Source organism: Mugil cephalus, chromosome 1 (assembly GCF_022458985.1).
Source record: "Mugil cephalus isolate CIBA_MC_2020 chromosome 1, CIBA_Mcephalus_1.1, whole genome shotgun sequence".
Lineage (NCBI taxonomy): Eukaryota > Metazoa > Chordata > Actinopteri > Mugiliformes > Mugilidae > Mugil > Mugil cephalus.
The window spans coordinates 32,866,782-32,892,057 of record NC_061770.1 but is presented as its reverse complement, the minus strand read 5'-3'; the positions used below and the strand labels follow the sequence as shown (position 1 = coordinate 32,892,057).

The window sequence follows — 25,276 nt, the reverse complement described above, 5'->3', positions numbered from 1 at the left end:
GAGTACCTGAAGCTAGTTACCTAAAGCACTTCCTGCTCTGTCAGTCACCTATTGGCAGAGGCTCCACCAGGTGGAGCGTTGTTGTGTGTTATGCCTTCCTTACAGCTGCTGGAGGACACTGAAGCATCAGTACTAATCACCAGACCACTGTGCCATTGCCTCCTTTTATGTATTGTACAACATATTCATAGGAGGACATATCAAATCTCAACTAGTCAGCGATATCTTGTTTCATGCGTCATCTCAGTGACCCTTTCCTTTTCTCATAGAGGAGGCTTTTATTATTCCGCACGGATGAAAAGTGGCAGCTGGAGGGAAAGACTGCCCCACCCCTTTGCTTTCAGCCAAACCATTCTCCTCACGCAAGGTAGGAAAAAGAAGAAAGGGGTTATACATAGGGTATAACTGCCTGATTCATTCAAGCAGTGGTACTGTGAGGATGTTTTTCGTGTTTTCAGGTGAGGTTAAACTGTTGAAAGGTGTTTTGGTTCTGCACTGACATGTTGTTTGCATACTTTGACAAGAGTATTTCTGCAAGGAATGGTCTCTTTATTTCCACAATATTTGAGTGCAGTGCAGTTTAACACAGCAACAGTGGAGAAGTCATAGAAGTCACCTACTCCCAAAGACACAGTCCACCATCCTAATTCAAATAGCCAACTTAAACTTTGCACAATTGTTTTTATATTAATTTTCCTAAAGGGGAAATAAATAGTTACACCAGGGTTTTATATATTTTTAAATGAAACCTTTACACCTGTTCACCTTCAAATGCAATATGAAAGAGGTCACATGCTGTTCTCAGAAATGTTCGTTCAGGACCAGTGTACCATAAAAATGCTGAGTGATTTTCCATTGTGTCGTTTAGATCCTTTCCACTGATAGGTCGAACTGTCACCTGAGCTTATCATCTTCTTATTGTGTGCGGGTGTTTACATGGCGCATATGCGTGGGATCCATTTGTTGTTTAAAAAACAAACAAACAAAAAAGCATTTTGGCCTTAGATACGAGTTTGTCTTGTTGTTGGAGTAACACCTTCTCAAAAGGTAGGTACTCAGGGTTGCATCAGCCACTTTATCTATATTGTCATGTCAAGTTTCTCTTTTTTGTCTACTTTGTACATACAGGATATATCTTTATATTTTATATATTCACAACATTTGTACATTTTGTTTAGATTTGTTTCAGTTGCCTTTGAGAAAGGTAATTTCAATCCTGTATTGTGTTGCACATGTCAGAATTGACAATAAAGTTGACTTTAATCTGACCAGGTTCCTTAACGTACTGTGAGAAAACACTAAATAATACAAAAGATCACAACAATTCAATGTTTTAGCATGATAACAAAGAGCAATGGTCACTGTTGACATTCTTCCAGAAAGTTTATTCTTAAAAAACATTCATTACATATGAGCGTGAGAGCAAAGTCTGTAAAACAAAAGCACCGTAAAAGGAATAGTTTAATATCTTTTCCAGAAAAATACTATTTTTGTATCTATACTAATTTTAGTTGACTCAGCAGATTAGTTTAGTTTAGCACAAATACTGGAGACTGGATTATATGTTGGAATGTCTTTAGAGGAAGTTGAAAAGTGTTACTTTAAGTCAAGTTCACAAACAAGATGTCAATAAAAAGTAAAATTAAAAAGTAAAAAGCACTACAGTTTAAAGTCAAACACTGTTTTATCTAAAGTCTTCACATGAACATTTCACTAAACAACACATTCAATGAAAATGCTGCAAATAGGTTTTCTGAGCTGCACTGAAGAAATTAAAGCACCAGATTACAGAAGCCACTACGTGTTAGAACATGAAAACAAATTCTCCTCCCTGTTCTGCTTGATCTATTTTAAGATATTTCAGTGCTGACAGATTAGACTGGAAAAATAAAAAATAAAAAATTCCCAGAACCTTGTACCAACCACCCTACCCAAACCACACGAACACACTTGACAATTTTTAGATTTCCAATTTAAAAAAAAAAAAAAAAAAGTAGCATGAACACACAACATTTTGACCAAAAGTAATCAGAAAATCCTGCTATACTTCCCAAATGGCTTCACTAGCTATCTGCACCATGTACTGCATCCCACAATGCATCATTCCCCATCTTATCTTAAATCTATACAATCAAAAAAAATCAGTGCACTTCTGGGGTATTACAAGTGTGAACGCATACACAAAACAGCTACGGTATGATTTTCTACAATACATGTTTATACATGATTTTATGCAAAAACTACAATAGGCCAGTATCACAGGGTAAGTTAACAAATAGACCTCTCTTTCCTTGTAGAAATCAACAAATGTTGTTAGTTGTCTGTGAATCCAAGTTCCTTTGGTGACCTTATTTAAATCAACTAAAGGTGAAGGAATAACCACAAGGTCAAATTGGGAACAGCAGTTAAAGCTACACATTCGGTAGGGGAAGAAAAACAAAAAACAAAACAAGAATTAAGCAACACAAGAGGAAATACTGGTATCATTTTCTGCTGCTAGATACAGCTTTTGGAGGGTAAAGGAATACGGATAATTGAAGAACTGTTAGTACTATCACTGCGATAGCTGCCTGTTTTAGTTGTCTCTTTGTCGATACCAGTTTGTTAATGCCGTTCGAAATAGATGTTAAGCTTCTAACTAGTGATGATATATGGATTTACTGATTATATGCTCTTGCTACTAACTACTTTCTCAATACCAAACTAAACAAGCTGTCACCACACACAAAATTTATTAGACAGAAGTGTTAAACTTGATGAACATGCCGGTAATATGTTTTCAGAGCTGCCCAGATGAAATGAAAGACCATGAAAACTAACAAGCCCATTCTTCTTCCTGTTCTGCTTGTACTATTATCAGGTATTTAAGTTGTTGCCAGATTACACTGAACAAATATTTCCCAGAACCTTGTATCAAAGAAAAAAAAACACATGCAATATTTAAAAGTTCCAAAACAACAATAGTCTTCAGTAAGCTGCCAAGAGTCTGCCAGTAACAAGCATGACCATGCTACATAGTGAGTAGTAGTACGTGAACAACCCAGATGATACGCCATATTGGCCAAAATGACGATCTGGACGGTGTATTGCGTACCACAATGTATTATTCTCCAGCTCATTAAAATTAGGCAAAAAAGGGAGATGCCTCAAAAAATCGGTGCACTGCTGGGTTATGGCAAATGTAAATGCATAAAATGAATACATATTCATTCATGATGATTTGACATAGAGAACAGTGAAGGCTAGTATTGCAGTTTAACATGGCAGCTAATATGCAAAAAATGGAAGGTAGTAAATGATTTTAAATTTTCAGTATAGAGTTATTAGGCAAAAATATTGCTGTTAGCTGCCAGGTTATTGTTGTCATGGTGATCTTAAAAGCTATTATGGTAATTATTTTGATGCCATTACAGACAGGTTAATCAGTTGGGATAGGAATTTTAGTTACTTGGTAAAAAACCTCTGTGGTTAATCCTGTCATATACGTAAAGTCTAAGAGTAGTATATTATTACATCTACAACTACAGCAGTTATTTAGGTGTATATGGTTAAATCTGACCGAAGTTGGTGCTCATGTGAACACAATTAATGTTTAATTATGTCAGCTGACAAAATGAAGCAGAAGACTGAGTGTGAAGCTCAACGGCAGGATAGAGCAGTACTTTAAAAGCTGTTTTGTAGGTGTGGAGATGGATCCGATTATCAGTGGATACTCTGTAGAAGGACAGAGTGCCAGCCGGCCAATCCAGATACACCCCCACCCGACTGGAGCGCCATCCATGTGAAGACACATCTACTTTCTCGTTGTTGTGCAAAACATAATAACCACTGTTGGAGCAAACCAGACACCAAGACTCGTCATCGTGTCCCATCTTGATATCACTTGTCTCCCCTTTCGGGTACGTTCCTCTGGATGTGACCCCAATGCTTAAGGGTCCAAACACCTCCACTTCCCAGTAGTAGCGCCCATCTAGGCCCTGTTCACAAAGCACCTGTTGGCAGAGGTCAAACCTTTCTGTGTGATGCAGATTCGGCTGCTCGTCCAAAACCCAGGTCACCTTTGTGTTTCCTCCAGAGAGAAGCAGGTTCTTGTGTGTTGCATTCGGTTTCAAAGTGAGCTCACATGCATCTAAAAGTAAGAAAATGCTTTATTTAGTAACAAGGTCAGATATCTGTTACCACTTCCTTCAATTCCATATATGATGAAACTTACATTTCTTGAAACTTGGCTTGATTCTGTGACTTCCGCCATATTCAATGCTAACATGTAAAGCAAATACTTTAGTTTGTTTATTGTATTCATAGTTTCAGGATTATCATTATAGTCACTGTAGTGAATTTGTAGCAGTTATCCATCAATGCTTTGTAACGCTTCAGTATTGAAGTAAGTAATGGCATAATGTATAATTACTTGAGTTTGCTGAGTTTGTATTGCGGATTGTTCCTCAGCTCACAGAGCAGCTTCTCTCCAGAGTCGCCTGGATGGTTGTAGCTCAGGTCCAGCTCTATCAGATGGGAGGGGTTGGAGTGTAGAGCTGAAGCCAAATGACCACAGCCTGTCTCTGTAACCAGACAGCCTGACAACCTGAGAAGAAACAAAATTTGGTGCAGAAAATATGGTACAATAAAAATGATCGGCTTGTATTAGTGGAAATGGTGCCGTTGAAGTGGCCTAAGCAATCAAAAAGAAATATGAATGTTAAATTCATAAACTTCTCCTTTCTTTTAAATGCAGTGTTTAGTATTTGTTGTTTCAGTACAGCCTTTTGTTTTATCTTTTGTTGCAGTGTTGAATCAAGTATTTAACTGACTTCATTTTCTAGAGTAAAGTGTTTTCACACAGCAGAGTCACATGATTTCAGTTCCTCTTACTCTTGCATTTTTGGCAGCTTTGACAGGAGTCAACTGCCACTAAAACGGAAGAGGAAGAAACCATTTTTACACTGCAGGGACATGGTTTTGGTTTGTGGCAGATCTAAAATAATTACTAAAGATCAGGCTTGGCTGAAGTCCGAATTCGATCATTTTAAAAATACCTGGATAGGCCCGAATACCGATCAGTGCATCTCTAGATTGTCCTAAATGTTATCTGTTCCTATACTTGTCAATACCTCAGTGTTTCCAGTCTGCAGCAGTCATTTGACAGTCCATCACAAAGGGTCTTGACTCCTGAATCTTTCAGGTCGTTGTTGCTCAGGTCCAGATCTCTCAGAGCTGAGTAGGAAAACTTGAGAACAAGTGCCAGGTGCTCAACCCACTCTGCACTGACGTTGCAGTCTGCTAGCCTAGGGATGAATGTTCAAATAAGACAATGGTAACATGTGCTTTTAATCCATAGACAAATACATTTTATTTTGGATATGTGTACAGTCCCCTCCAAAAGTAGTGGAACAGCAAGGCAAATTCCCTTGTTTTTGTTGTTCACTGAAGACATTTGGGTTTAAGATCAAAAGATGAGTATGACACAAGAGTTCAGAATATCAGCTGTTATTTTCTGGTATTTACATCTAGATGTGTTAAACAACTTAGGATATATTACCGTTTGTATTACACCACAGCATTTTTAGGTGAGCAAAAGTAATGGAACAAATAATCTAAGTAAATAACATTTAATATTTGGTGGTGTTATGTGTATAGATTTGTGTATGTCTCTCTCTTGCTCTCTCTGCTGTAGCCCTGCAGGTGAGAGGTGGAAGGTTGGCTGCCAGCATGTGTGAAGAGCTGTGGATTGGCTCATACTCCAGCCAATCAGAGAAGGAGAGACCTTTGAAAAGCTTCTCTTGTGTTGCTCTCTCGCTCTCTCGGTGCGTTTACATTCACGTGAAAAAAACTAATTATTTCCTTAATCGGACTGTAACAGGAAAACTTAAGTGCATGTAAACACGTAACTCCGATTAAAATCGGAGTTCTCATTATCCGATTGAGACACCCAGATAATGCGATTGAATCTGAGTTTTCAATCAGATAATGCGTGTGCACATGCTCCACGACCGCTGTGCTGGCGTGTGACCCCGGAACAAAAACGTCCAAGAAAGCCCATCGCAGAATAAAAAGAAGAGAAACGGAGCCGTCTGAGGGATAGCGTGGATCTTACCTGCACCAGAAGTATCGTGAACATTACGTACAATGTACTATTATCCGTCTGGTTATTGTTTGAAATGCCGGTCTGCCACATGAACGACTCTTGTTTATTATATCACGTAATAGATCAACCGGAAATCGGGCCATATAAACGTGGTATTACCTGCTGAAAAGACACATATCGCCACCTAGTGTGGAAGAGGAGAACAGTTATTTGATTTTCTTGCGCTGCATGTAAATCATCACCAAACTATTGCATTCTTCATTTGTGATACTATTCCAGGCTTTTACCGCAGCTTCTTTCTATTCTTGTTTGTTTCGGGTGTTTCTCCCTTAAGTCTCCTCTTCAGGAAGTGAAATGCTGCTCAGTTGGGTTAAGGTCAGGCGATTGCCTTTGCTAGTCTAAAACCTTCCACTTGTTTCCCCTGATGAAGTCCTTTGTTTTGTTGGCAGTGTGCTTTGGGTCATTGTCCTGCTGCATGATAAAATTCCTCCCAATTAGTTAAGATGCATTTCTCCGTAAATTAGCCAACAAAATGTTTCTGTACACTTCGGATTCATTCTGCTGTTACCATCATCAGTTACATCATCAATAAATATTAATGAGCCGTTCCAGAAGCGAACATCCACGCCCTAGCCATGACATTACCTCGACCATGCTTCACAGATGAGCCTATATGCTCCGGATCATGAGCAGTTCCTTTCTTTCTCCACACTTTGACCTTTTCATGACTTTGGTAGAGATTAAGCTTGGTCTCATCAGTCCATAAGATTGTGTTCCAGAAATTTTGTGGCTCATCTCTGTACTTCCTTGCAAATTTCAGTCTGGCCTTCCAATTCTTACTACTGATGAGTGGTTTGCATCTTTTGGTATGACCTCTAGATTTCTGCTCTCAGTCTTCTTCAAACAGTGGATTATGATACCTTCACCCCTGCACTGTGGAGGTAGTTGGTGATGTCACTTACTGATGTTTTCTCTCTTTACAGCTCTCGCAATATTCCTCAACTGCTGTTGTTTTCCTTGGCCGACCTGTTTGATGTCTGTTGCTCAGTATACCAGTAGTTTCTTTCTTACTCAGGACGTTCCAAATTGTTGTGCTTGCTATGTCCAATGTTTGTCCAATGGCTCTGAGTGATTTTCCTTCTTTTCAAGCTTGAAAATGGCTTGTTTTTCACCCATAGACAGCTCTCTGGTCTCATGTTGGTTTATCCTCTTTAACAAGAAATACATACTGGGTTTCAACCCAGCCCAAAAAGTAGACTAGACACGCAGAGCTATTTAATATTTGAGCAATCAACATTAAAAGCAACACCTGGTCAACAAGAAACACCTGTCAGTTACATGTTCCAATAGTTTTGCTCACTTGAAAAATGGATGAGTTCAAACAAAGGGTGGCATGTCCCGAGTTGTTTAACACATCAAGATGTAAATACCAGGAAATAAAAGCTGACATTCTGAACTCTCGCCTCATACTCATCTTTTGATTTTAAACCCAAATGTCTTCGGTTAACAACAAAAGCAAGGAAATTTGCCTACTATACTATTTTACATAGTATGTTTACATGCACGTCAAAAAAATCCTTAGTATGACTTTAACTGGACAACTTAAGCACATGTAAACACGTTAGTCCAACTAAAATAGTTGACACCCAGATAATGTGATTGGAAATCAATTTTCCTTGGCATACGCATAAAACAGATTTTAACTGGACAACGTCTATGCACATGCTCCACAACCACTATACTGATGTATGACGTAGGAACAAAAACATCCAAGAAAGCAGGTCACAAAAGAAGAAGGTAGACAGAGCTGGAAGAAGAACCACGTGAGGGATATTGTGCAACTTATCCGCACCATAGGTAACATGCACATTATGTACAAGATTGAAAAAGCTGTACTATTATTCATCTTGTTATTGTTTGAAATGCCGGTCTACTGCATGAACGACTCCAGTTGTTTGTTATATGACATAATAGTGCAACTGGAAAGGGGGCCATATTAATCCGCTGGAAAGACACATAATGCCACATAGTCTGGAGGATGATGGCACGCTCCCATCAGTTATTTGATTTTCTCTCTTGTATGTAAACTAGGACATGAACCGCATTCAGAAAGTCGAATTTCGAGCATAGCGCAATAAAGCTGTGCATGTAAATGCACTGACAGAAGTGAACTTACATTGCTTTTCTGCTGCTCCTCACAGCTGGTATCAGCCTCCTTCTGCCTTCCTCTGATGTGTTATAACTCTTCAGATCCAACACATCAAGATCATTCTTCGAAACCTGCAGCACGTAGGCCAGTGCAGAGCAGTGCAGGGGAGTCAACTCTGCCTTTGAATGATCTAACACTTTGAGATATTCCTGAATCTCATCTTTGATTTTGTGGTCTCTCATCTCGACCATGGTCTGGAACAGGTTCATACAACTGTCTGGAGAGATACCCTTCCTCCGGATGGATTTCAGGTAAGTCAAGATTTTCTTGTCGGCATCTTGACTTGGGTCTGGCGGGATCAGGAGTCCCTGAAGGATTCTTCGGTTGGGTTCAACCATGAGGCCAAGGAGGAATCTCAGGAAGAAGTCCAGATGTCCATTCTTCTTCTCCAACACTTTGTTAACCACCATCTTTAGAAGATCAAGTAAAGTGTGTTCTTTATCTTCCTGACTCAGGAAGTTGCCTAGACCTGCAGTATTGTTGGTTGTCAGACAGTTGTAGACATAGAGAGCTGCAAAGAACTCCTGTATGGTCAGATGCACAAAGAAGAAGACCTTTTTTTGGGAAAAGACATCTTCCTCTCTAATAACTGTGGTGCAAAATCCAGAGTAGATAGATGCTTCTTTTAAGTCAATGCTGCATTCTTCCAGGTCTTCCTCATAAAAGATGAGTTTGTTCTCCTGAAGCTGAACAAAGGCAAGCTTGCCGAGTTTCAGAAGAAATTCCTTGTGTGTCTTCAGAAGCTCTTCTTTGTTCTCCCCAGTCTTTTTGTCGTATTTTCTGTTCCTACGTTTTGTCTGGGCAAACAGGAAATGTGCCATCATCCCTGTCAGTGTCTGGGGAATTTCAGTGTATTCATCTCCCGCAAGGACCTCCTTAAATAAGACTGCAGAAATCCAGCAGAAGACTGGGATCTGGCACATGATGCCAAGAGGCTGAGAAGACTGTATATGTGATATTATCCTTTCAGCAAGACCTGAATCATGACTATATCTTCTCCTGAAATATTCCACCTTCTGTTGGTCACTGAAACCTCTTATCTCTGTCACCATGTCCACATACTGTGCAGGGATCTGATTGGCTGCTGCAGGACGGGAAGTTATCCAGAGGTTGGCATCAGGAAGGAGGTTTCCCTGGATGAGGTTGACAAGGAGGTTACTCACAGATGTTACTTCTCTGACAGACGTTATCACCTTATTCCCCTCGAAGTCCAGACTAAGTCTACTTTCATCCAGGCCATCAAGGATGATGATAATCTTGGTTCTAATGTAATCCTCTGACTCTTTCAGACTGTGGAGTACAGGATGGAAATCTATCAGGAGCTTGTGCAGGCTTTTCTCACCTGTGACCAAATTCAGCTCTCGGAAAGCAAGACTGAAAACATAATCCACGTCCTGGTTGGCTTCCTCCTCAGCCCAGACAAGGATGAATTTCTGCACAGTAAATGATTTTCCAATCCCTGCGACACCCTTCGTCAGAACTGTTCTGTGGGGGTTCTCTTGCCCAGGCAGGCACCTGAAGATGTCACGGACGTTGACTGAGTAGTCTTGTGATGACTGCCTTTTAAGTTTACTTTTAAGGTGTCTGAACTCGTGTTCTTCTTGTGGCCCTTCACACTCTGTGGTGGTGATGTAGAGGGTTGTGTAGATGCTCTGCAGTGATATTTCTTGGTCACCATTACCTTCAGATGTCAAAGTAAACTTATTTTTCATCCAATTTTTTAGATTCTTCTTTGTGTTCCCAGCAAGGATGTTTCCTGTAACCAAATGCAACATTTTACTTCAGGCTTGTAGATGGCAGGACCTACATTGATGAAGGAAAAGTCACAGTTGACATGTTGAAAGTATGACTTCTGGGAAGGTTCTCAATCATCATAGTCATGCTGTAACCAAAACACTGTGTGTGAGCAACACCTACAGATGTTCCCATTAACTAAAGATGCTACTTGGAGGAGTGACAAAATGTATTTAAGTTCAGTTGTCCTTGTTTCAGTTTGTTTTTTGGATTTAAATGTATGCTATCCTGAGTTTGGATAGCACCTGGAATCTTCCAGCATTGTATATTATTGTGCAGTGTCAAGCAGCGCTACTTGTACTTGACATTGTCACAGATTTATTATGTGGTTCATCAGAAGTAGTTGACTAGTATTGACTGAATTAATGGATACATTATGCTAGATGCCATCAAACTTACCTGTGTCTTGGTCGATGGTATGTTGTAATTTCTCTTCACACTCAGGGCAGGGCCGATCTCTTGCTGAATCCTGATCTGACCTCACACACTGTATGCATGAACGGTGTCCACATAGGAAAAGAATTGGAGCCTTTTCTGAAGCCTCCTTATATGAACAGCTGCTTAACTTCTCCTCCTGGTGGCTGTATGGAAAACAAAGGAACACACTTCTGTTGAGGCCAAGACCAAAAATTTGCCATGCCTCATAGAATTATGAAGCCGTCGTGCCATTGCGTGCCACACTGGGTTTATACATCTTGGAAGAGAATCTGGTTACAAAATACTACTGATTCCCACTACAGGAAGCAATACACACACAATTCAGCCTTTAAACACTTTGTTTAACCTGCACATCAAATTCTACCATTAGGCACATGAATATTTCCTCCATATGGCTGATAATCACCAACACATGTTACATATTCTTGGATCTTGTTGAGTAAGGTGGCTGTGTTGTTGTTTGTTATCTGCAGTACCACAATTAGCCCACTGGATAAGGGCACATGGCTAAGATTCTGTCAGGCAAGTCACCATGTGATGCTTAGTTGATGGACTTAGGATGTCTGCCGTGTGGAATTACTTTACACAGGGCTAGACGATTATGGAAAAAATAATGATCACAATTATGTTGATCGATATTGAAATCACGATTAATAAACACGATTATTCATTGATTTAAAAAAAAAAAGTATTTATTGAACCACCAAAACTCAACTTTAAACGAAACTTTTTATAGCATAAATGTAACAGCCTCCGTTATCTCTCACTGTCGCCAAGAGAGCCGGTGGGATATGGACGGCGCAACAAACATTGCAAACAATCTCCTGCTCCACGTCTGACAATTTGAATCCAAAATGTCTCTGAATGTCTGAAGTTGTCCTACCTTTCTTTTAACTAAAGGCTCAGGTTGCTTTCTGCCATGTTGTCAATCGCTCTTTCCACAATTGATCCACACACGTCACACTTGCTGCACGTGACAGAGGTGCGTTCGTAGTGCTTTTACAGCGCAGGAACTTGCAAACACGCCGCGCAGCACATGAATCGTTTTTCTTCAACTACAGTGTTTTTATGATCATGAGAAGCCAAAATCGAAATCACGATCAAAATTCAATTAATTGTCCAGCTCTAACGGAGGAGAAAAGTCAAACAGCTGAGTGCAACGAGTGTCTCAAGGGGTTGTTCCTTTTTTTGTTTTGGTGCAGCAAATCAGGTGTATAGTCTAGTTTTTTGTTTTGATTGTGTGTCTTAAGAAGCCATGTGTAACTTCTACTTACCCCAGATAGAATCATTTTGGCCCAAATGTTGCTTGCCATTTTGGCAAACCGTTGGAATGACTGCTGGCCCAAATTTGGGCCAAATTTGGCATGACAAAAGAATGACAAAACTCAGCCAGTTTTGGAATTCCAAATTTTGCCAGAACTATCGCAAAGAGAGCCCAAAACCCCTTGACCTTGACAAAAACTAGACTAAACTGACCCAAAAGAATACCATAATTGAACCAAACTGATGTCAAAGTGTTTTTTATTTTTCCATTTGATTTATTTTGTTTATTTATATGTTTATATATTTATCCATTCATTCAGTTATTCATGTGGAAGCTATGTGCTAGTATTCTAGGCTCATATGCCATTAATGAATTAACTGTATCTATAAAAAACAACAAAAACACAACAGAGTGCATTTTAAGACATTTATTTAAAAATGTTTTTTAAAACTTTCATTCTGTATGCCGCCCTCAGCTGGCTGCTGGCAGATGATTTTTTTCCTCTCCTCTTCTCTGTCCCCAGCACAGTAAACCCACCTTATGGCATCAGCAATCGTGGGGCGGGACGGGATTGCGTTTTACAGCATCTGTTTAATTCTACTTAGAAAAGCAAAAGAAAAGTCCCTAAGTGTGGACACGGTGTACTTGAATGTTTTCACCCTCCTGCCAAGGCAAGTATGATGACCGGCTTTTAGAAATAGATTAGAAATTAGGATTACAACTTCAAAATGAAACAGTCGCAGGGCGTACAGGACAAGCTCCAATCCTCCAATGGAAAGTAGTTTATATAGTGGGAATCCCTGTAACTCCACTGGTGGATGTCTTGTCCATTCTATCATTCTAATGATGTTCTTCTGCTGGTCCATTATAATTTCTTGATTAACCAGTACCTCTCACAGAAGAGCTGAAAATAAGAAAAACATATAGTTTAGTTTAAAAAAGTAGTAGTAGATAATCAAGCAATGACTGCAAAGAAAATATTGGCACCCATGAACTTTTTCAGAAAAAAGCCTCTACAGATATTGTTAAGGTTCAACATAATTTGGGGTTGCTTTTCTATATTAAGCACTAGAGACCTAGTTTGTGTATACGACATCATGACGACCTTACCAGGACCATTTCAGTTCCACACTAACTGACAGTAACGTTGTGCTCAGGAGAACATGTACTCTTGTTGTCAGACAGTTTTCGTTTCAGTTTATTTGCTCAGCCATAGTTTTTTTTAATTCCTCTATCGATAAAGATTTATGCTCATCCTGAACAAGCTAGTGCTAGCGCTAGCTAACGATTTAGCCTGCTGCACTTTTAAATGAAATGCTTTCTGAAATCTCGCTGGTAAATTAAACTGACCATGCGTGGTCAACTCAAGGCATATTATCCTAATCAGATTGATAGATTATAGCTAAAATATCTAGCCAGACTGAGATGACTAGCATTCACAAACGATAGGATCAAAATTGAATTTAAACCTCCACCTGTCATAATGATATTCATTCTATAAAATGTAAGTTGCATTCCTGACCAGCATCTCAAACAAAACCAAGAAACGTGTGGTTAGTAGAAACAAACTAATTTTGAGAGAGGAGAAACGTACTCACCTTCAGTATTCACGCTGAGGAACTGATGTGGGACTGCCTCTCTCCTTAACACGGTTTAAAAAAAAAAAAATAGAAGAAGCCGGACAGGTGCCAAAGCGCTCCCATAAACCATGAAATGTGATCCCGCTCAAACACATTACGGTCCCACGCCATTTTTATTATTATGGCAGACAATAACGGAACCAAAGCTGACCCAAACCCCCAATTCTTTGCCAAAACAACCCCAAAGAGGCCAACATATGCCATAAGAAAGCCAAAATGATTTGCTATGTGGGACATTCTTCTAGCGGAGATGCTATTATTTTATGTTAATTCATAAAATTATTTATTGCAGCTTTGCAATGTCATTGAGGTATAATGTGACTTTCTGTTTATACACTGAAATTATTTAATTTAAATATTTGCACCAAGTTGCACTTTTATTTCAAACATTAGGATGTTGCAGCTGTTTACAAATGCAAAGCTATGTGAGGTTTAAGTTTTAATAAAGTCGCACCATAACTTCATTTGTATTCATTGTATTCGTATTTGTTGTTGTTGTTTTTGGATTTTATGAAATATTTAGCAAGTAATTCTGATAGTGAAATTCGAAATTTGGGTTCATGTTTTCTCTGCTGAAATTCATTGTTTAGCTCAAGCTATGCGATGCTTTGTATTAATGAAAAGAATAGCTTCTCTAGTCTCAAACACCCAGCATGGTTGAATGGATTAGAGTGGATTGTGCAGTCTATTACGTTCCATTAGTTATAAATTAACAAATTACTTGCAAACACGGACAGTTGCTTATAGCTTTAAATCCTGGTCTTTTTTGTTTTTCAAGCACATGCATGAAATCAGCAAGGTTTGCAAGTACCCTCTGTCATTTCCAAAGTTATATGGTATTCCCATGGATCGATCACTTTTCATGGAGACACAGCTGGGCTGCGGAAACTCTTCATCTTCATTCATCTGTGAACTATAAAAGGAGGCATTATTAATTCATTCAATTATTAAGAGAGATGTCACAACTGCAGTTGTGCAAGTACAAAAATTCTGGAGAAACATTACACAAGTACAAACCTAAATGTACACATACTTAAAACACAGTGGAACCAATTTTACAATGGCAGTTGTGCAAAAACATTGAGAAACATAAGCAGAATTGCTTCAAATTTCAAATACAGGACACACACTATATGGACTATATTAACATTCCAGTTTCTTGTTTTAGTGAGCAGAATTGTCACTTGACATTTTTTTGCCTGCTCATGTTGATAATACACAATCAGGTAAATATTACCTGACTGATGGGTCACAGAGCTCAAGGGACTTGCTCAATGTTGACCGCTTCCTCTTCTTCTTCTCAGACATGTCTGCAACTGTAGAAGAAAAGTCATTTCATAATCATGCGTCCTCTAGAGCAGCCCTATACAATTAGCGGTGTTTAAAGATTATAACGTTCGGAGGCACCACTTTCAAAAACCCTGTACCTTCCACACAAGTACAAAGTTTAGTTGCTTCTTATAACCGGAGCTCCAATGCATGGTAATTTCATTGTGTTACATATCTGACTAGTTGCACCTTCGGTTAGGGTGGAAGGTGTTTTTGTTTATTCACATGTTTATTTCTGTGTTTTCCCTCCTCTGCCTCTCCCCTTTTGTACGAGGGAGGGATGCGCCTTTTCTGTGTTTGTTTACTAGGTTTGGTGTTGTAGGCTACATAATACTAATGATTTGTGTTGTTTGATTTGTAGGGCCTGGATGATGTTTTGTTTATGATCATTGGTTATGTGTGCGTTAATTACTGTTAGCACTTTTGATGACACTCATATATAGCTATATAAAACAAAATCTTATGGCTAGGCTACTATAATAGGTCTGTGCAGTAATAGCTATTTTTTTTGTTTGTGTTTGTTGGTGTTTTTATATGCACTTTGAGATGGGCCTGGGTCAGACATGACCAAATGCTGCTTGTGAGCCACTGAACTTTGAGGTTTTAAAATGTGGCCCAACTGAATTTGTAATTGAATAGCCCTGCTCTAGAGGGTTGCCGGGGCCTGGAGCCTGTACCAGCTATCAACATGAAATCTCTAAACTCTAAATATCCAACTCGACTCTTTATTAATAGTAAATAACATCTTCTACACACGGCATGGTCTCTGGAACCAGGCTGGCTAATGACAAAGACCAATAGAGACAAGTCTTCCACCGTTGCTAGCCAAATTAGCATGCCTGCTCTGACTGACTTGCTGGAGGAGCACTGCCAGTCCATATCAGTAGTGTTGTCTGCTGAGCCTAGGTCAGTGTTTACCTCTCCTGAGGCTAAACTAGACACAATACATGTCACAAACAAATTGTGAGTTTGGAGAGCAATGCCAATCGAAATGAAGAACGTACACAGGTACCCATATAACAAGTATCATGCTTCACTGTAACAGAGGCTTGTGCCAAGCTCAAAACCAAGGTCATCGTCTTGGAGGGACAAAGCCGACGTAACAATGTCAGGATTGTTGGCCTGCCTGAGTCCATCGAAGGTCTACTACCCAAGACTTTATTCCTCTGAAGTCCTGATTGAGATATTCGGGGACCAAATGCTGCAATCCCCTCCAGAACTAGACCAGGCCCACTGCTCCCGAGCTTCTAAGCCATGACAGGGAAACAGACCCAGGCCTGTGATCATACGCCTTGACTGGCACCAGACCAAAGAGTTGGTAATCTGGGAGAGCTGGAATGACCTCAAGTGACTCACTAGTCACATGTATGTATTAGGATACTTGAGATTTCGCGTGTTAAAATTTCTTGGATGAGTCATGTATTCTTGTGGCTGTATCACTCAGGTTGTTTTACATCCTAGTTATTTGGGTGAGTGCCTATGCCCCTGTATTGGATGATGACAAATTTATCACCCTTCTTTTCTCCTCCCTCCCTGACATAGACAATCATCATTATCTGATTATAGTTGAGCATAATTAAAAGTTTAAAGTTTAATCAGATAATTAGAGATTTTCTGTGGAATGGGAAGAATCCCAGGATAAATGTAGGCAAACTATACACAACTAGTAATTCAGGCATTACCAGATGTAGAATTGTTTGAAATATCACTTGAAGTGATAATGCGGGCTAAATACTGGGATGAACAAATTGACAATCAGTTTGCATGGATGCAATTGGAAAACAAGGTTGCTGCCCCCCTTGGGCCAATAGAGGCATTGCCACATAAAATGTCCCAGGTAGAGATAACAACCCAATTCTGGAGCTGTCCAAAGAGATGTGGAGAAAAGTCCCTAAGATGCTGCATCTCTCTCAATAAGGATACTCTTTGATTTGGAATAAACCATCAATTCAAACAGGGAAAGAAACTATCCTGTGGGAATCATGGTAGAATAAAAATATCAAGAAAGTCAGTGACTTGCATAGAGTGGACACTTGAAAATCATTTCAGGAGATTTTGGTTTGACAGACAAAAGTTTGACAAACAATTTTGGCTTGAGAGAGAGAGAAACAGACAGACTTCACAGTTTTCACAACAAGTTACAACATGTTTCCTAATAACACTCTGTTTCCTAAGGGTGTTTTTTCAGAAAACTGAAAAAAACTGACTTGGCTCTCTTTGTGTGTGGCTAAACAGCTTCCGCAACACGTGGTTCACCACCAACTGCCACTCACTAATGCTGTGGAGGGACTCTTCTGAACCCATACAACAAATATAATAGATTAACACATTTTGTAAGCTTCTAATTTGCTTCTAATTTAATCCAAGTTGAAGGTTTCTTAATGTTTCTAACACATGCTTTTTCAGGATCAACTTTGAAGCTGAACCTGTTTCAGTTGGAGTTAATTCTTTATATTGAATAACAGGAACAAGTATTCAGACACACAAGAACAGTCTGATTCAGCAGAGGAGAACTTCTTCTTCCATCTTCTATTTTTACAAAGTGAAAAAGTGAATTTGAGGAACTGTCACCTATAAATTCATGTTTTATCTGATGGTTTTTCAAATGTTCAAATGTTCAGGAATGAATTAATAGTCACTAAATTTTACATTGGACATGTGATGATGATCATCCATTGTTCACTTCAACTTCCAATGTCTGTAGAATGTAAAAACAAGTGTGAACTACAACAAACCACAACGAAAACTGGAAAAATATAGTTAAGATCATGTGGTTGTGACATTAATCTATGTTTTATGTGAACAAACAACTAACCACCTGGCTCAAAACCAAAAGTAGATTCATACTGATAAATTTGTTCCCTGCAAACATCACGTGTCAGGGGGAGTGTCTAGAAAAACTGTGAATATCAAATATCCTTTGTCCGCCGTGTTCTTCACTCTCCTTCTGTCCTGTCGCTCAAATCCAGACAAAACCGGATTTCAACAATACAGTATATGAGCGGGAAAATGAATGAACCAGGAGTTGGGTCATATTAACCTACCCAGGTGTTCAGCTATAACTGAACCCCTTTCAACCACATTGACCCAATGCAAAACAACCCAGCAACATGTTTATAGTACCTCAAATAACCCAAAAATGTGTTTATCGAAACAACCCAGCAATCAGGTGAAACACATTATCACAGAATTCATCTCAGTGCTTACCAAGGTCACTGTTTTAAAACCTTTTTTTTTTGTCAAATATTTCACTTTTTTGTGTTTGCAGTCAAAATTAGCCCACTAGGTGATAATGTATGTATTATGTTTATAATCAAATATAATTTCCCTGCTCATTTAACAGGAAACATCATGAGTGTTAGTCATAACGAACTCACTTAGCCACCGTGCTGCCACATAATGAACTGTCAGACTCTAAAACCCTTTGTATAGTGGGAAAGTAACTTGACAATGTGTTTGTATTTGAACTCTATATTATAACTAGTACAGGTTGAAAAAAAAACACAAATAATTTAACAAAAAAAATCCAAATTAGTTTCATGTCTTCTGAAGCCACGTGTGAAAAAAGTCATCAATTGTTTGATGAACAGATGGAATTAACTGCATTTTCTTACGAGAGAAAACCTGTATGTCAGTCAGATGTGACTGAACACATTAGGAGGGTTAAAGTAACATGGTCAATGTTTGTCATTAATATTAAGTTCTGTTACCTTGGAATTTAATCATCAATACCTTCATCTACTCTTGACAATGTTCTTTAAACTTGGACTAGTTTCTTCAGGTTATGAAGTGAAAATGCCAGAATGCATGTGATAACATGAAGTGACTTTCTCTCTTTTAGAAGCCATTTCATGAAGAAGGACAAGAACAAAGACTGATTCGGCAGAGGAAGAAATTCTCTTGAGAATGAGAAGGGAAGTTGAGGAACTATCAACTATAAATTTATGTTTTACCTGCAAATCATTTCAAATGTTCAGGAACCTATACTACTAACTATATTACTATAATTATAAAGCTTTGAGTCAGCGTACAAACAGTGCAAACGTATATTCAACTTAAACACAATTAAAGAAGCAGCTCTAGGAATCAGTTCTTTATAGTTAATATAAGGACTCTGGCTGATCCAGTTTCCATAATTATTAGTTTTCAAGTCAATAAAGTCACATGAATTAATACTTTGGACACGTGGTGGTGAATGTCCATTGTTCACTACACGTTAACAGAATACAAGGAACAAATGTAAACTCCAACAAACCACATAGAAAACTATGGAGAAATGTAAAATATAATGTGATTTTGACTTTTTAAACAACAATAATCTATATTTTACTTGATACAACTGAACACCATTGTCTCAGCAGTAACAATTAGATCATACATGCAAAACAAAGGGAACCACTCTTAGAAAGTCCAGTTACCTGCATATACCATGATCTGGACAACAACAGAATCACACTTACTGTATTTAAGAAGACAACTGGTCACAATCCTTCCTTGTTCTTTTTATAATCAATAATCTCTCTGGTCTCTTGTCAGAAGGACTATGGAGTAAATTCACTGGGTGTAGCTTCAGTCTTCATTGCTCTTATCTGAACAGACTTAAGTGTGAAATGTTAATAATTATCAATACAACAATAAAAATTCTGAGTTTTCACAGGCTCAAACCAAATGCACATTTCACACCGATAAATGTTTCCTGCAAACATGAAGTCTGAGCTCTGGGGTTCTTTGTTCTGGCTGTGTCTGGGGGAGGTGTCTAATAAAGATAAATTTGATCTGTTCTGTATAAAAACTTGTTCTGCTTATTGTTGTATAGACTTGTTCTAATTGTAAATATTAATATATTTTCTTCTATATAAATAAAAGTATGAAAGTTTACATTTGCCTTTCATCAACATAGTTTGCTTAAAATGTAAAGATCCAAAGAAAAATGAATTAAACATGTGTTGTGTTCTGTACTGAGGCCACCTAGTGGAGAAACAAGCATGTTTTAACTGCCTAAAACCAAAAACAGATGTCACACTGATAAGTTCTGATAAACTTGTTTCCTGCATATCAGGTCTGAGCTCTAGGGTTTTCTTTGTCCTTCTTTGTCCTTCTGAAGGACATTTGATGCCACCTAGTGGAGAAAATGCAGAGAAGTCCAGAAAGAAGTTAGTTATGCTTCCAGGTCATAGTTTATCCAAAAAGCAACTGGACTTGTTGAGTTTAGAGAAGACGTTTCATCCCAGTAGCTTCTTCAGTTCTAAGGGACTGGAGGGAAGTTTGAGGTTTAAATAGGAAACTGTGGCTAAAACCATCAGAAACTTGTTTGATGATGTTCATTAACAGATACTCACCTGTCGTTGAGGGTGGGGGAAGGTTATTTAAATGATTTTTGGATTTGCCTCCAAAACCATGTGAGAACACAACAATAACATCTTTAAAACTGACAAATATCACCAGTGTTATTTAAAATATTCTCTCCAAAATAAAAGTACCATGACCAAAGTTTGTAGCTCACATTAACTTCACTAAATTTACCACTTTTTACTACTTTACTCTTCACAACGTACTTTAAATTCTTCGCTCACGGCCAAAACATTAGGTACACTATCATTCTACTAGTCTCTAAATCCTCCTTGATGACGGCTCTAATGTTCACTTGATGCTGAAACAGAGTCAGAAAGGTGTTGATTCACCTGGATGATCATTCTGGAGGATGTAGTTTGTGTTGCTGTTAAACTGGATCTAATTAAAAACTAAAGAATTTCTCTTATTTAGCTTCACTACTGACTGCACCGTCAAAATAAAAGGAACACGTAGCAATACACAATAAAAAATAACAGTACCACAAAATGAACACACAGCTATCTGAAACTACTGCTGAACACACAAGTCCTCCATAATACCACAACTGAAGCTGTACTGTGAAACAAACACACTGAGATTTTTATGTATTTGTATATTTGCTGCTGGGGCAGTATTAGTTTACTGAGAGTCCTCATTAACAGGACCCAGTAAAATGTAAGATCAAACTACAAAAACATTGTCATTGTCAAAGCATTAGTTCAACATCACACCTGATCCCAAAGAAACACAACCTACATGTTAGAACATGAAAACTAAAAACTTTCTCCTTCCTCTTCTGTTTGTTCTACTTTAAAGTATTTGAACTGTTTCCAGATCAGACTGAAGAAAGAAAACAACTTCCACTCCCAGAACCTTGTACCAACCCCCCTCCCACACACATGAACACACTCAGCCAATGGTTGTATTTCCAGTTAAATACAAACAAGAACCCAGTCTGGCAATGCAGGTTAATTAAAACACTTCACTAAAACTGGTGTACAAAATACACACACACATACACACTATACTTAAAAATCCATACAGAGTCTTCACTTAGCTGCCAAGAGTCTGTCAGTAACCAGCATCAACACACTTACTGTGGTTACAGGTAGTTGTTTCCATGGTGATCTTAAAGGCCAGCTAGGAGAGGAAGTTTAGTTAGTTGGTGGAAAACTTGTGCAGTTACTTTGGTCATACAGTGAAGTCTCAGAGTAAGATACTATTACATCAACAGCTCCAGCTGTTATTTAGATGTGTGTGGTTAAATCTGATGATTCAAATTTGATTTGATCAGCTCCGTCTGTTTGATGACACATCTACATCTGATATTTTACACAATGAAGTGAGCTTATACAACTCTTCAAGTCCAACCTATCAAGATCATAATCTGGTACCTGCAGCACGTAGGCCAGTGCTGATGCTGATAACGCTTCACTAAGTAACACTTACTCTAATCAGACCACTTTTCTCCAGTAACACTAATCTAACAAGTAAATATTTCCAAACCAGTAATCAGATAAAAGTTAATTATCCAAGTCACTGTGTGTTACTATTTCCACATTTTCCTGAGTAAAAAGAGATATTTTTTCTTTCTTCTTGTCTATCATGATGTCACATATGCAACAAATAACGTTTTCATCATGAGGACAACTCGTGTGGGGAACTTCAGTTACCACTCTGTAAGTGCTTTAGCGTAAAGATGTGTAAAACATGTACAGTTTGGCATTAATGTCAGTTCACAGAGTGCAATAATAAAAATAGCAAAAAGTGCAAGGTTATATGTTTAGAAAAGGTCTGGAAAGTGCTACAGATAAGGCTGATAGAGATGCTTATACAGCAAACGTACATTCAAACATAAAGCAGATTAGAAGACTGGAGCTTGTTGGAGAACTACTGTTTGTTTCACTTGTTTCATGTTTTAGCAGCTGTTTGTTGAGGAGAAGCAGCAGGTTGTTTTGTAGTTTGAGGTGTCCAGATGAGCTCACCGTCATCTGAAGGCACAAAAAGAATTTATCTGTTAACAGAGGACTAACAACTAAATGTGTAGTTTGTCATGAAAATGGTACATTTCACTCTGGTAAAATATTTCATCTCCTTCTCATTAATCGCAATCTTTGGAACGACACCCTCTGGTGAAAATTTTACTAGTCTACAGTCCAATGCCATAGCTTTTTTAACACTAATGGCACGGAGGCGAATTCTTATGAGAAGCTTAGGTTGTCCATCGTGTCCGATGATGACTATCCTGCCCCTGCTAATCGTTTTGTTGTGGCTATAGAGTCTAATCCCTGAACACATACATGTGGTAAAACTGCCTGATTTATTAAAGCAGTGATTCTTTGAAGATGTTTTTTTGTGTTTTCAGGTGAGGTTTAACGGTTGAGAGGTGTTGTTATCTAGGTTCTGCACTGACATGTTGTTTGCATACTTTGACAACAGTATTTCTGCAAGGAATGGTGTCTTTATTTCCACAATATTTGAGTGCAGTGCAGTTTAACACAGCAACAATGGAGAAGTCATGTACTTACTCCCAAAGACACAGTCCACCATCCTAATTCAAATAGCCAACTTAAACTTTGCAGAATTGTTTTTATATTAATTTTCCTAAAGGGGAAATAAATAGTTTCACCAGGGTTTTATATATTTTTAAATGAAACCTTTACACCTGTTCACCTTCAAATGCAATATGAAAGAGGTCACATGCTGTTCTCAGAAATGTTCGTTCAGGACCAGTGTACCGTAAACATGCTGTGAGTGATTTTCCATTGTGTTGTTTAGATCCTTTCCACTGATAGGTTGAACTGTCACAAATACTGGAGACTGGATTATATGTTGGAATGTCTTTAGAAGAAGTTGAAAAGTGTTACTTTCAGTCAAGTTCACAAACAAGATGTCAATAAAAAGTAAAATTAAAAAGTAGATAGCACTACAAAAGGCAAACACACAGTTTAAAGTCAAACACTGTTTTATCTAAAGTCTTCACATGAACATTTCACTAAACAACACATTCATTGAAAATGCTGCAAAGAGGTTTTCTGAGCTGCACTGAAGAAATTAAAGCACCAGATTATAGAAACCACTACGTGTTAGAACATGAAAACAAATTCTCCTCCCCGTTCTGCTTGATCTATTTTAAGATATTTCAGTGCTGACAGATTAGACTGAAAAAATAAAAAATTCCCAGAACCCAAACCACACGAACACACGGACGAAATATAATAGCTGCCTGATTTAAGTTATCTCTTTGTTGATACCAGTTTGTTAATGTTAATGCCGTTCAAAATAGATGTTAAGCTTCTAACTAGTGATGATATATGGATTTGCTGATTATATGCTCTTGCTACTAACTCAATACCAAACTAAACAAGCTGTCACCACACACAAAGATTATTAGATAGTGTTAAAGTGTTAAACTTGATGAAAATGCTGGAAATATGATTTCAGAGCTGCCCAGATGAAATGAAAGACCATGAAAACTAACAAGCCCATTCTTCTTCCTGTTCTGCTTGTACTATTATCAGGTATTTAAGTTGTTGCCAAATTACACTGAACAAATATTTCCCAGAATCTTGTACCAAAGAAGAAAAAACACATGCAATATTAAAAAGTTCCAAAACAACAATAGTTTTCAGTAAGCTGCCAAGAGTCCGCCAGTAACAAGCATGACCATGCTACATAGTGAGTAGTAGTAGTTAGTACGTGAACAACCCAGATGATACGCCATATTGGCCAAAATGGCTGTCTGGACAGTGTATTGCGTACCACAATGTATTATTGTCCAGCTCATTAAAATTAGGCAAAAAAGGGAGATGCCTAAAAAAATTGGTGCACTGCTGGGTTATTACAACTGTTAATGCACAAAATGAATACATTTCCGTTCATGATGATTTGACACAGAGAACAGTGAATGCTAATATTCCAGCATAAAATGGCAGCTAACATGCAAAAAATGTAAAGTAGTAAATGATTTTAAACTTTCAGTATAGAATTATTAGACAAAAAATATTGCTGTTAGCTGCCAGGTTATTGTTGCCGTGTTGATCTTAAAAGCCATTATGGTCACTATTACTTTACAAGACAGTCTCTGCGTTTAAAGGTGCAAAGTAAAGCTGATATTTGAGAGTGGTTTTTGTTATGTACACTGCAACAACTAACAGATTAATCAGCTGGGATAGGAATTTCTGGTTACTCGGTGAAAAACCTGTGCACTTACTCCTGTCATATACTGTCATATGTCTATCAGTAATACGTTATTACATAAGCAACTACAGCAGTTATTTAGGTGTATATGCTTAAATCTGACCGAAGTTGGTGCTCATGTGAACACAAGTAATGTTAAATTATGTCAGCTGACAAAATGAAGCAGAAGACTGAGTGTGAAGCTCAACGGCAGGATAGAGCAGTACTTTAAAAGCTGTTTTGTAGGTGTGGAGATGGATCCGATTATCAGTGGATACTCTGTAGAAGGACAGAGTGCCAGCCGGCCAATCCAGATACACCCCCACCCGACTGCAACGCCATCCATGTGAAGACACATCTACTTTCTCGTTTTTGTGCAAAACGTAATAACCGCTGTTGGAGAAAACCAGACACCAAGACTTGTCATCGTGTCCCATCTTGATATCAGCGACTGACGTCACTCTCCTGTGCCCCTCAGATTGGTTTTTCGTTTTTGAATTTTGGGCAGCATTTTGCGGGGCAGACCATGAAAACGAAAAAGCAATGCCCTCTTTGTTTTTTTAAAATGAAAAGGTATTTCTGCAAATGCATTTGAATTTAAATTTTGTTCGCGATTTGCTTCCATAGCAAGTACCCTCTGTCATCTTTAAATGTGCACATATTTAAAACACAGTGGAAATAATTAGGCAGCTGATGGTGACACTTTTACACTGGCACCAGTTCCCTCTTTGTTCAGTTCAGCATGTTTCAAACATCTTCAGGGAATCGCGAGATGCTGTGATCTCACGAGACGGGTGAGGTTTTGAATTGTTACATGGCGGCATAACGCTGCACGATTAAACCGATTAAATCAAGACTTTAGAGGATAACATCAACAGAGATCCGCGGTCTCCACTCGCAGTCGAAGAGGCTAAATTAAAACATTGTAATACCGCCAGAGTGGAGTCCCTAGAAAACTTTATCGACGAGTACTACCTGCGGTGCGTCATGGAGCCTTCTGACAATCC

At 38.5% G+C, this 25,276-nt stretch overlaps 1 protein-coding gene across 2 annotated transcripts; it reads right to left on the bottom strand.

Annotated features, from left to right (window-relative positions):
* Nucleotides 1-1,364: 1,364 nt before the first annotated feature.
* LOC125014619 (NACHT, LRR and PYD domains-containing protein 3-like) lies at nt 1,365-19,552 on the bottom strand. Of its 2 annotated transcripts, XM_047595867.1 has the most exons (9): nt 19,220-19,552; nt 14,668-14,746; nt 14,242-14,343; nt 10,488-10,669; nt 8,262-10,050; nt 5,112-5,285; nt 4,412-4,585; nt 4,214-4,260; nt 1,365-4,129 (listed from the first exon to the last, which is right to left on the bottom strand). In XM_047595867.1, the coding sequence occupies exons 2-9, from the start codon at nt 14,736-14,738 to the stop codon at nt 3,597-3,599; spliced, it is 3,072 nt and encodes a 1,023-aa protein (XP_047451823.1). In that variant the 5' UTR covers nt 14,739-14,746; nt 19,220-19,552; the 3' UTR covers nt 1,365-3,596. The 2 variants fall into 2 exon arrangements, with proteins under 2 accessions (XP_047451823.1, XP_047451831.1); XM_047595875.1 differs by lacking the exons at nt 14,242-14,343; nt 14,668-14,746 and having other exon boundaries at nt 8,262-10,097; nt 19,220-19,551.
* Between the last annotated feature and the right edge of the window lie 5,724 nt (nt 19,553-25,276).

What these genes read in the sequence shown, in the direction of transcription:
- LOC125014619 (XM_047595867.1), bottom strand. Translation starts at nt 14,738, where the DNA reads ATGTCTGAGAAGAAGAAGAGGAAGCGGTCAACATTGAGCAAGTCCCTT. An exon ending in TACCATCGACCAAGACACAG is followed by an intron (nt 10,051 to 10,487) that starts GTAAGTTTGATG and finishes ATTTGGTTACAG; the next exon opens with GAAACATCCTTGCTGGGAAC. An exon ending in TGCAGACTGGAAACACTGAG is followed by an intron (nt 4,586 to 5,111) that starts GTATTGACAAGT and finishes GTTTCTTCTCAG; the next exon opens with GTTGTCAGGCTGTCTGGTTA.